Source organism: Hipposideros armiger, unplaced genomic scaffold (genome assembly GCF_001890085.2).
Source record: "Hipposideros armiger isolate ML-2016 unplaced genomic scaffold, ASM189008v1 scaffold_444, whole genome shotgun sequence".
In the NCBI taxonomy this organism is placed as follows: domain Eukaryota; kingdom Metazoa; phylum Chordata; class Mammalia; order Chiroptera; family Hipposideridae; genus Hipposideros; species Hipposideros armiger.
Window position 1 is genome coordinate 846,022 of NW_017731794.1, and position 13,362 is coordinate 859,383.

Below are 13,362 nucleotides of genomic sequence, written 5' to 3' on the forward strand. Positions count from 1 at the left end.
TCAAACTAGATACCTTTAGGTTTCTGTCAGATCTTTTCAGTAAACATATTCATTAAATGTTAATGGTGTCCCTTCTAAAACCCCCATGTGAGAAGAGACGCAGCAGGTAAAATGAGCATCATGGAAGTCTGCACAGGGGTGACAGGGAGAGCGTAGCTAGTACAGGGCCCATGTTCGCATGACATGAACGTATTTGAGATTTAAAAACCAGAAGCAGTTAAATACCTAAAATGGGTGAGTCATACCATAAGGGCCTATCTAACGAAAAGCTGTATTTTCTCTTAAATTTGCCAATTGAAAATTGGATACATGCTGTCCTATGGATAGACGAAAGTAATATTTAGAGGGTCAAGATGACATGAATAAACCACTTATTGTTCCTTTTTGCTTTACCCCTTCTCCTAATCTTCTCCCTCACTCTTATAAGCAGAGTAGCAAAATAGATGGTTTTCTCCTCTCATCTCCCGGGAGAATGAGCAGATGTACTTATAAATCCTGACAATGGCCAAAAGGGAACAGCAAGAAAGGAAAAATGAAAAGTAGATTTATTGATTAGACTTAGGGAATTCTAGCTCAAGGTTGAAAAGCGGCCCTCACGTGCACTTACAGTCAAAATAAAATTGACCACTGATGCCCATTTTCATTCCAAGTTGCCAATACAGATAGGTAACAGAAGCAAGAGGTGGTGTGTCGTTTTGAAGACCTGCTTTCTGAGATCCAACTGAGTGGGCTGGGATGAGGAAGAGGACACTGCGGGGGGGACACAGAGGGGAAAACCCCATAGCAGGATTCAGTGAAAGGCTGGGATCCTGTCAGGGGGGCTCTTAAATCCTCTCAAAGCTGGGACTTCCTGAAGGCCAGAACCACCCAAAAGACAGAGACACATGAGGATGTAATGTAGATGGAAGAATCAGGAATTACCAAATAGAGGTCGTCGTAAAGAAACACCCACAAGTAGTCCTGTACCATTAGACATGTAAATTCCCCTAGCATTCACAATATTTGCTATTGAGGTCACAGTTAAAATACTGCCCTTCCTGAAAATTTCCAAGGAGACACGAAGCATGACATGAAGGGGAATTATTTCTGACTTAGATGAATGGAATCTGAAGCTAAGTCCCCATGATATAAATGCTGTTATGTTGAACTCTTGGCAAACACTTGTGATTCCCTTAAGCTAACTTGAACCCTGAAAATTAATGTCATCTAACCCTTCCAAATCTATACCTGCTATAAAACAATCTAGATGTGACTTTCTTAGAAGACGCCATTATAAATTACCCAACAGATGCGGCCTAGTAGATAGTTGAACAAATGAACATCTAAGACTCATGACTCTTTTTTAGCTTGAGGACAAGACAGTGTATGTTTTGCTTTACACAAATACCTTCAACTGTTTAGTGATATATGAGATATGGCTTTCTTACTGTTTGCTGCTTCCACTAATCATTTTAGTTTGGATAGATTTTTCCTTGTGGTATAAAACCCAGAGGATCCACAAGGGAAATTAATGTTAACTAATCACTTACGTGGTTAGAAAAGATATAAGTTAAATTACATCTTTAAACTTCAATTTGAGGAAACATACTAGTTGCTTAAAAAGCCCCAAATTCCTCTAACCTGGATTGGAGTTTTGACTTTTCCTGAAACTGGGCAAATCACTGAATTTGTTCAAGCCTTTGTTTTCTTCTGTAAAAACTGGGGTGCTATGTCTCATGAGAAGCTTGTAAAGATTAAATGATAAAACCTAAGATGATCTTACAAATATAAAATTATACAAATATCAAATTATACAGTAGTCCCCCTTATCTGCGGTGGACATGTTCCAAGACCCCCAGTGTATGCCTGAAGCCTTGGATAGTACCAAACATACATACCTATGATAAAGAGATGAACAATAACTAATAACAAAAATAAAACAACTATAACAATATACTGTGATTGGTTATATGAATGTGGTCTCCCAAAATACCTTACTGTCCTGTGTGAAAACGCGAGACAAAGGGGTGATTCATGTCTCAGGAGGGACGGAGTGGGACAGCATGAGGTTTCATCCTTCTACTCAGAGTGCTTACCTCTAGAATTTTCTATTTAATATTTTTGGACCACAGTTGACTGCAGGTAACTAAAATTGCAGAAAGGAGAACTGTAGATAAGGGGGGCTGCTGTACTTGATGTCACAGATTGTAAAATTCACCACTGCTGGTATTGTGTTACTATGGGTCTGAGGCATTATGGATGTATGGACATGCATCGAGGTGGTTTTTAGGGACCCCAGCAGCTTGGCTGATGCCAATAAAATTTTCCAAGTGGATATATTTTGCTTGAGGGATGCTCTTACCTTCTTTTTTTGATGCTTTCAAATACCTCTTTTAACCAATGCCGCCCCTACCCCTCAGTGCTCTCAATGCTGGGGTGAACCCCAGACACCTTCGTATGACACTCCCTAGCTCTGGAGTCAGTCTGGGTTTGTAAACCACTTCTGTCCTTTATAGGTGAGTGACTTCAGGCAGGCAACTTAACTGCCTAAGTAAGTTTCCTTATCTGTAAAATGCAACCATATAGTTAATCCCGTATGGGTGCGTATGAAGATTAAAGGACTTAATAGGTGTAAAATATTTGGTATTGTGTTTTTTGTACATAGTAAATGCTCAAAATATTAAATTACTATAGCACTTAGTATGGATAGAGTTATAATAACAACTAGATGGATATGACGCACCCCTTAGAAGTGTTTCATCGAACAGTTTTTACCCCCGCATGTAATGGAGTTTGTTTCTTTCCTCCCCCAACCCCCCCTTTTTTTTTGTACTAGGATGTAACTTACTCCAAAGGAAGACAAAATACTCTTAGCAAAGAAGGCAGAATATGTGGAGAGAACAACCTTTTTAACTTACGCTAGTGCTGGGAAGGTGAGGGGCACCAGGTATATTCAAGGTGTTTGTGTGATGGCTTATCTGAGGTATCAGATGGAGGAGACCCTACTCAGCTGTAACCATTTCACTACGCTTAGTATCAGCCCTGCCTCCTCTTGTCTCTCAAAAAAAAAAAAAAACAGGGTTAACAGGTTGACATAATGCTCTGCAAAGATTACATATTTCTACAGTGTTTTCAAGATTTTCATTTCTGCTTAGCACCATATACACAGATATTGCCACAGATATTTCCTAAACTTGCCAGTTTAAGAAAAAGGAATATGTTGCCATCGTCAGCTTTCTCCTCCTACATCATCCTTTACTTCTGAACATAAAGGGGGAAGGCATGGTCTTAGAGAGGCGGGATGATTAGTTTGATAATATAGTGTTACTGGCTAACACTATACATTTACATTACTAATCAGTAAATGTCCAGGAGCTTTTATAAAGCATCCAAACTAACAAGTTGTATAATTTTAACATTTTCATTTGAAAAAAAAAATCCAGAATTCAGTTAAGCATTTTTGGAAAGATGCCTCAAATGTGCGCAATTGAAAGTTCACATTTTTAAGTCTGAAAGTCTTACTTGTAAGGAAGATCAGACAAAATTAAAATTAATTTTAATCACCCTAATGTGCTAATAATTATCCCTAGTGATCATCATAATTAGCCGGCTCTGGGGCACATGAACGCGACTGCATTTGCTGTTAACTTGCTCATTTCTTTCTGCTTTATTATTAACACATGAAGTAATAATGTTTAAAGTGAAGCTTGAAATGAGCCAGGCAACCTTACAATGAATGCTAAGGCAAAACAATCAACAAACTAACTTTTTAAATTTAACTCAGCTGTGTGTAACTTTTCTCTTCCAAACACATCCACAGTTTAAAGCTATAGTACAAGTAATAAGTTTGAATTCTCAACGTGATTCTGTATTCAACATCCAGCTTGTAAAGATTATTTGATGCCTCATGCAAGGCCAATTATTTATACACTATGGAAATAACATTTATATTTCCTAGTTTATGAAATTTAACTTGTGGCACACAGATCTTTATAAAAGCTTGCCACTTGTATACATAATGCAACGTGAGGAAACATCAAACTGCAAAACAGCCATTCCAAAATCCAAGTGCAATACAGAGTCACTTAGCAACACACCAAAACAAAGGAAAACATTCGTGTTTAGATTCAGTCATATCTTAAAGACAGGATTACAGTGTAAAATAAATTGTATTTGTGATCCTCATTTTGGCATCATGTTTGGTGTAGTGCTACACAATCACTCATTATTTCACTAAACTATGCGCTCACTTTGGTCTCTTATGAATTGCCTGAGCAGCACGCGGTGAGCACGAGGCACAGCCTAGCATACGCTTAAGAGCTGTGTGTTCTATCCCAAGCAGAATTTGGATGCAGTCAACAATAACTAGCGTGTTTCTTATTCCCCAAAGGTTAACCCAGGTGGAAAAATATTCTATAAACTATTCTGCTGAACTGTAGTATTTTCCTCTTTCTTTGGTTCTCACCCTTTCCCTTGGCTGCTTTCTGTGACGATTTTCCACTGCTCAGGAAAGCTCTGCTGCTGTCTTTGTTTCATTACTGAACCAATGTCTCCACTCCCAACGTTTTCCTCTTTCCCTTGGTTATTTCACATCGTGTAGGCTACAGTGTACCAGGGAAAAAAATGGGTGTAGTCGTCTCCCTTTCGAAACCAAATACTTTGAAAATGTGAAAAAATGTTAAGGTAGCCAAAGGGCACTAAGGCAAGTAGGGAGTCAGCTTTCTGTCGACTGTGTGTTATGCTTTTGGGATTAATACATCTTGAGGAATTTAGCTTTTACTTTGGAAATTTTTTTTCAGTGCTGAACTTATGTCATGCTTCTTTTAAATTATGTTTTAATTCAGAAATTACAAGAATGGTAAAATACTTTAGTGTACAATAACAGATGTTATAAAGCTGAGTTTATGACACTGTTCAATGTTTCAATTACAGTATTCCCATGGCAACAAATGATAACTTATGCCAAAGGTTAGGTAGAAAAATGGTCTGCCCCTTGTCTTGGTTTAAATTACCACTTTGTTTTTCTAATGGGTAGTGAAGTTCAATCCCATTTCTAGGTGAAAACTCACAAAGCCCACATCTGGCATACTTGTACATACCTACTACTTACTGAAGACCCCAAGATAGAAAAGAACTTTTACTCTAGAAGTTAAAATCAACCCGGCAACATGCTCAGAAACTTGGAATAGCAACTAGTACCAAGTACCATAAATATAGACATTCTCTCATAACAATTTCAATTGGAGGCCTAAATGCCTGCTCTTAGGATTTCCTGATTCTTTTCCTGAGTTTTCCTTCCTATGCATGCCTTTGGTCATTTAGGTAGAAAGGGAGACTTTAGAATACTGGGTGGATCAACTAACCTTGAGAGACAGTTGGGATTCCAGATATCAGGAACTGTTCTGGTTACTGTGACCTCTGGGGTTCTTTGAATCTTTTGCTCCCTGGAGGCCTGCTATTACTGTTTGCTTCATCACAGGAGGGATATTCTCTTAGCAGCATTGGGCTCTGGCTACCTGATGTAAACTGGCCCATTCTCATTTATTTGCCTCCTCTTCAAAGGGCAGAGGCTAAGAGCCAGGCAGGCTTAGCCATGGGGCTTATCCTGAGATTTGGTAAAGCGGCAGAATTCACTGGGCCCTGGGATGAGGCTAGGGACTGCTCTCATTTGGGCCTTCCCTTGGCCCTGAGTGTGCTGGAGCCCAGAGCAGCTTCCCAGCTTCATGTGTGGCTGCTGTCAGCTGTGCTGTGGGAGTGGCCAGGCCTCTAGTTCCCAAGCCTGCAGCTGTGGCAGTCGTGGCACAACCACATCTGCTGCCTAACTCCTTTCCCATGAGGGTGGTCAAAAGGAAAAGCCAGGAGGTCGCAAGACCACACACCAGCAACATGTTGGGTAGAAATCCCATTCCTGATCGACTTGCTTACTTTCTAACAGTACTGTGGGAGCGGGATACCTAGAAACGGAACGGATCCTTCACATCCTGATCCCCCCCGGCTTCCGCCAGCTCATTGGGCTGCTTCTCTAAGACAGGCTTGTTAGTGTCTTTGAATTAAAATAATGATACGTAGCATTTATTGAAAGCATATTATGTCCCAGGTAAACTGAGTGCTTTACATGTGTTATTTAAATCCGCATTATTCTCGGTGCATAAAAGAGGAAACAGGCAGAGAGGATAAGTGACTGGCTGAAGGCCACACAGGTTTGGGGTGGCAGAGCTAGAATTCCAACTCAGATCTGCCCGAAGCCAGTGGCCATGCTTCTAACCACTGAACTACACCTTCTAGACTTTTCAGTGTCAACACCGCTCTACAATTCTGGTATGTCTTTGTTGTGCAATTTCTTTCTTTTGATTTCTGTCCCTTCCTCCTTTTCTATGTCTACAAGAGGGATCTACAGCAGCCCTCCTTTATCTAGTGACTTCTTCCTGGTTTGTTAGCAGTTACATGCTCAGCGACCACTAGCCCTGAGGCCGGCCTGCTGTCTTCAGCCCTGCACATGGCGCCCCTGGCCATGAGCACTGAGGGTTTCCCACACGCAAACGTACATTAGTGTACACTGAAGAAGACTACATGCAAAGGCATAATCACACTTGTACATTTTTCTTCCTTTGTTCTATAAAATGACTTAGTTCAGTAACAGCTGAAAACATTTGCCAGGGGAAAATGCCCCACAACCCACAGCAGGACCCCGGTACAGGCAAGTGTTTACAGAACACAGTTAATTCTGTTTCCATAATACATCCCAGCATACACAGGGGAAAGAGGAATAAAGAACCCAATATGAAGGAAAACTGTGGATTTTGTTGACTTCTCCACTAGGTTTCTTAATAGGCAGAAACCTGAAAATTGAAATTTGTTACTAGTAGTCAAGGAAACGTACTGAAGATACGGTAAGGAAAAAAAAAGTTCCACTTTGGTTCCCTCAAAAACACCAAACATGAACACAAATAAGCATTAAAATGTAACTGTTTAGTAATGGTTGTGATTTTGACTATTTGTCAAGGTGACGGTCATGTATTCATTGAGTGAAAAATGAGGCCCTCGCAAAGGTGCATTAACATGTAAAGTCTTCGCTGACAGTGACGGTTTGCTGTGCTCTATCACAGCCTGACTGGTGGATAAGTTGAGTTTCATCCTAATCTTAATATCCTTGCATAAATAGATCTTTATATAATGTAATATTAGGATAGGATGAACATCATACAAACTTTTAGAAGTTTGTAAGCTTTGCTAAAATTATTTGTATAATTTTCTAACACTAATTATTTCCTCCAAAATAAATAATGAAATAAGGAATGATATAAATAGATCAGAGATTTTAAAAAGATGACTTCAGGACAATCTTCATTAGTATTATAATAAAATTGTTAATTTTAGCTTCTTTAAAAAAATATTATTCACACAACTTCTGCAGACTTCGTAAAATCTCCTGTCACACATTGAGTTCTTAATGTACAAAATCACTTTTCATTTTTGTGTTCCCCATAACCAGCATAGTACCTAAAAGATACAAGACACTAATTTGCAGTCTTGAAATAGGAACATGATACCCAGGTAGCCGCCTATTAAATTCCAAGTAGTCAGCTGATTTGGATGGAAACAAAAAATCCTGAATGCTATACAGTAGTCCCCCTCTACCTTATCTTCAGGGGACATATTCCAAGACCCCCAGTGGATGCCTGAAACCGCAGATAATACCAAACATTACATATACTATGTTTTGTTCCTATACATGCATACCTATGATAAAGTTTACTTTATAAATCAGGCAGAATAAGAGATTCACAACAATACTAATAATAAAATAGAACAAGTATAACTATACTGTAATAAAAGTTATGTGAATGTGGCCTCTAAGTATCTTACTGTGCTGTACGTATAGCTTACATATGCTGGACAAAGGGATGAGTCACATCCCAGGCAGGACAGTGCAAGATTTCATCATGCTACTTAGAGTGGCATGCAATTTAAAACAATTTAAAATTTATGAATTGCTTATTTCTGGACCACAGATGACCACAGGTAACTAAAACCATGTAAAGCAAAACTACAGATAAGAGGGGACTTCTATAAACGGACGCTATCAAAATTATAATTTTTCTACATTTACACTTAAATTCCATTGAATTAAGTATGAGTGTATTTCTTTTAAATATTTTACTTTTTTGTTTTTCTAATACAGCATATGCACACTTTCTCCTTTTTTTCTTTCTAGACTTACCCCTATCTGAAATGCTACTTTTAATTTGTTTACTGGCTTATTTTGTCTCAGAACTTGGTCCTCTCCACCACTGCAACCCCATCACCTAACGTAACAGGTGTACATATATTAAGCCCTCAATATTTTTGGAAAGAATGCACATGTGCACCAGAATTATTAATCTAGAAAAACATCTGATGGAATAAATAAATAAATACTCATGAAACGAAGAATTTTTCTATCCTCCAAAACCGAGATGGATGTAGAAATTGAGGAAATAGTTTCAAATCAAAGAGATATGATTCCACCTTTTAAGTAAACAGTTCCTCTGTCCACATAAATGCCTGTAAGAACTATACAGTTGACCCTTGAGCAGCGTAGGGGTCAGGGATGCTGAGTCCTTCCCATGCATCTGAAAATCTGCATATAACTTTTCACACCCCCAAAACTACTAATAGTAGCTTATGTTGACCAGAAGCCTTATGGATAACATACACAGTTGATTAACACATTTTGTATGTTATGTGTGTTATATAGTCTATTCTTACAATAAAGCAAGCTAGAGAAAAGAAAATGTTAAGAAAATCATAAGGAAGAAAAAATATATTTACAATATTTATTGAAAAAAAACCCATTTATAAGTGGACCCATGCTGTTCAAGGGTCAACCGTACACAGAAATGAAGCAAGACCATACCGTTCTTTACCTGAGGGTTTGCAGCCATAATTGTGTAATTCCCATCATCATCTAGGGTGGAGGCCATGGTATGGAGAGAGCAGGTCCCGTCGAGATCTCTCTGGATGGTGTAATGATCATTCTTTGAGGAGATCTGCTTTCCATCTTTAAACCAATAAATCTGTGAAAGGAAATAAAGATTAAAAATTAAGGATGTCTGTCTGGGGGACTGAATATGTGGTCTGCAGATCTCATCTGAGTTTTCATGTTAAAATGTTAAACAGAACACCTGAATAGGAAATTGACTTTTGAAGTAAAAAAAAAGTAGGTAACAAACAACTTTAATTCTATTTTAGTTTTTAAAATTATAAGTAGGTATTTAAATTCATATATTATTTATATGGAAGATCTATATCTAATGTTGACAGTGATTATTTCTGAGGTGGCTTTATAGGTATTTTTCTTTTTGCCTCTATTTTCAAATGTACTGAATTAAATGTACTGAATTAAAATGTATTACTTGTAAAGTGAAGGTAAAAAAGTTATTTTAGAGAACAAAAACAGACCCAAAACTCTAATCATTGCACCGAATTGTGTTAAAACAGGGTGTTGAGGAGGGAGGCAACAGTTAAGGGTTGGTGGCAGGTAGAACTCTACTGCTTTCATTCCCGATCAAGGAGCATATGATCGAAGGTTGAAAGTTTCTCAGCTCTTCCCATTATGTTTAAGAAAACACAACAGTATTTAAATGTGTAATAATTTTCAAGTAATATTTTAACTTTGGTTGATAGAAAATTAAATGTGAAAAGTAATTAAAGTAAAAAGGAATCTTAACCAAATTTAAAAAAAATAATAATGGTCAAACTACCTCTTCTGTAATAAGCCTTCCTTTCTCCCCTCACCTTAAACAAAATCACTGTCCATGGGTCTTTCATGATTTATTTTTTTACTTAGTTTACAAACTACATAGTTGAAAAATAGGGCCATCATGATGAATCAGTGTCAGCAGCCCTAATATGATTGAGAAGTTTAATTAATGCCTGCATCAACCCACTTCCAGACTTAATGTTAGGGATCAAAATTAATCACCCATTTTTAAGCCACAATGACTGCTCTGTTGGCAGTTTTGTTCCTTGCAGCCAAAAGCATTCCTAACTGACTCCCAGCAGAAGAAACCAACTTTATTGCCTTCAGATTTTAAAGTGAACTTTTTCCTTAATATAAATCAATATGCAAAATGAGACCACAACTAACATTCAAATTCAACTCCCTGTCAAAGCCTGTCAAAGCCTTTGAATCTGAAGTCTTTTTGAAAAGTCCATTTTTACAGTAGGAAAAGCCTGAAATATACAGCATTAAATAAATACATGAATAATCAGGAGCTGACTGCTGGAACTATTCCAACCCCTATCTCTCAATTAGCTCCAGATACAGAAACTGTATTATTCATCTCAATAACCTAAAAATTAATCAACTAGACTAATAATGTTTGGTTCTAAAAAATTAAATTATATAAAGCATGATACTTCATCATTATCACACACTTAGTTGTTGGATAATTTCTGATGGAACAAAGAAGCTTTGATTAGTACACAATTTGTTCCTTTTGCATTCTGTTACTATGCCAGTTCTTCAGAATTATTTCTTTCCTCTAATCATATTTTTCATCTCCACTATACTTGCAATAAAACTTTCAAATGAGAATTAAGAAACGGTTCCAAAATTTTACCCAGCTTACTAATGAAGAGGGAAGGGGCAGGTGCAAGAAATGAAAACTGAATTAGAAATTCTTTACAATTTTTTCATGTCTCAATTAGAGCAAACATGTCAAGGGCAGAATAAATTTTAAAAAATGCTAAAAAAGGATTTTAAAAAAAACATAATGGATATTCCATACATTAATCATCTTAATATAATTTATATAACATGTGCAGAGGAAACAATTCCTTAATAAACCAAGGAGGGAAAAAAAAGAATGGTAATGAGGAAATGAGGGAGGAAGGGTGAAGAACAAAATCTAACAATAAAAAGTCCTTAATTCTCTTAAAGCTGTGAAACACTTAAATTTGTACTAGAAAAAACACCGTTATGTTAAGAACAACAGCCCATCTTCAAGTAAGCATATATTCTTTAAGAACAGGAATCAATAATCTTAGAATTTCATCAGTGACCTTAATTAAGCCTAAGTAAGGTTTAAAAATAACATGGGATCTTTTTGTGAGTATTCTGGAGTTCAAGATATAATTTCTTGTAGAGTTTCATTCATAAGTTGCAACTTTATTTATGTTTTTTGCTGGGGAACAGTGTGTTTTTTCCAGGACTCATCAGCTCTAAGTCAAGTAGCTGTTTCAATCTAGTTGTGGAGGGCGCAGCTCAGTGGCCTGTGTGGAGACAGAACCGGCAACCTTGGTGTTATAAGCACTGCGCTCTAACCAACTGAGCTAACTGGCTGCCCTGCAAATTTATTTTTAATACATGCATTTGGTATCATGTTTGTGAATACACAGCAATTATCCAAATTATGCCAAAAATATAATAAAGATTTTTCCTAACAACAGTGTTTAAGTCTCATTTTATTAGGAGGTAGATATGCGTTTGAAAATCTAAGGCTATTCTTTTTGCCCTATGTTTCTCTGACTATGGGGCTGGAAATTTGGTTTTAGGGAAAGAATGTGATGGTAAAGCCTACCTTACTGAGAAAACAAAACTGAACATGGGAGTTTCAGGTTCTATCAAACCACTTTCCCTGCTTCCATCTGACTGAGTCTCAGCTCAGCACTGTGACACTACTCTTAAGCTTTTACTTTCAGTGGGTGTATTTTTCATTTCTATATGCTTATTTTAGAAAGTTGCCTTGTCTTTTGGTACTATTTTGTTCTTTCATTAAAGTTTCTATTCATTTAAAAAGTTATTTAATAGTCTCCTGAAGATTGTCCAATATTATGTAATACTTGGGCTTCAATTTTCCTGTCTTGTGCTATCGACTCTCCTTGTTGTGTATTTCCTCATACGGTTTCTAAGTTTTTACCGGGAACTCATTCCTCCTCCCTCCTATCCTGTGGAAGTCGGACATGCCTCAAATTGTGAAAGTCCGCAGAACCATTTTTTGCTTGCTTCTACCAGAAACCTAAATGTTTTAATCATCCTTGACTAGATTTCCTACTAATTTCTCAGCTTCTGGCTCCATATCATGTGATAGTGTCAATTTGAAGTTTTAACTTCTCATGGGTGTCTTTTTTTTACTCTTTTTTTTCTCTATTTCTAGGGAACAGTGTAATGCTGTTATTGCTTTGCTGGACTAGTGAGCAATTATTCTAGTCTCCCTGTAAAGCTAGGACAACTCTTTATCAGCGTATCTATGTGTCTGCAGGCAGCGGGCTTCCAGCTAGCTCAGCCTCCTCCTTTCAGCTGTTCCTCTGATTGTAACTACTGATTTTGTAGATTAAAGATCTGAAGTTTTTATCATCAGTGGGGAGTATACCTTTCTGTCTGGTACAGAGCATGGTTCATGTTCAAGCCTTGGCCACGCACCTGTTCGCTGACCTTGGGAAAGTTCATTAGTCTCAGTAAGCTCAGTTTAGTCATTTGCAATTTGGGAGTAACAATGATGACATCACATGAGTAAAGGATAGGCATATGAAAGGCGGCTTGTCAGTTATTTGTTTTTATTCTATTCTGTTGTACACTGCTCTACTCTGTTGTATTCTATTCTTCAAACCCAAACTCCACTCTTATTGGTTTCTGATGCCTCCTGAAGATGGCCCTAAACTTACAGTACTTCAGACATTTTACATCATGAGTATTGAGAAAGGTAGTCTGTTCTCTCTTCCTACCACACATGCTGCATTCTGGAAGCTAAACTCCTCCTCAGAAGACATGACTCCTAAAAGCCATGTTTTCGGCTTACCTTTGGCTTTGGATTCCCAGTGACTCTGCATGTGAAAGTTACAGGCATTCCTTCAAAGATCTTGTAATGTTTCAGTTTCATCTCAAAGAATGGTGCCACTCCATTTTCCACAGGCACGTCCCCATACTTAGCTTCGTCCCCCGATTCATCCACCGGAGACCTTTCTAACCTGTACTCGATTTCACTGATGAGTCTCTGTTCGCAGCTGGAGACTTTGTATTCCTGCACCAAACAGCAAGGTCACATTAACAACCCCAGCACCTTGTGGTACTCTGTGTCATGAGCCCCCTTTCCAGCAAGGCACTCAGAAGACAGTGATAGTTTACCACAGAGCTCAAAAACAAGTCTGAGCCCAATTCAGTCCCATATGAAACAAAAAAACACCTGGAAGTAAGTATATGTATTTCAAATTGTCTTCATCCAAAAAATAAAAATAAAAAGCCTAAGGAAATGAATGCCTTTCTCTTTTCTCTTGGTGGAGCACGGGAAGGAGGGTGGGGAGAAAAAAGCAATGGCTAGATATTCTTAAATTGTTCATACAAATAAAGCATGATAAAACACTGGTTTCCTTCTGTAGGGTAAAAGCTGACACAGGGCAGTG

At 37.8% G+C, this 13,362-nt stretch overlaps 1 protein-coding gene across 1 annotated transcript in view; it reads right to left on the reverse strand.

Annotated features, from left to right (window-relative positions):
• Window positions 1-13,362, reverse strand: part of PALLD (palladin, cytoskeletal associated protein) — a 374,196-nt gene that overhangs the window by 11,689 nt on the left and 349,145 nt on the right. Inside the window, exons 15-16 of the mRNA XM_019665498.1 lie at window positions 12,762-12,983; window positions 8,886-9,035 (exon numbers count right to left, since the gene is read on the reverse strand). Of these exons, the coding sequence (XP_019521043.1) occupies window positions 8,886-9,035; window positions 12,762-12,983 (372 nt within the window). The remainder of the gene's footprint in view (window positions 1-8,885; window positions 9,036-12,761; window positions 12,984-13,362) is intronic.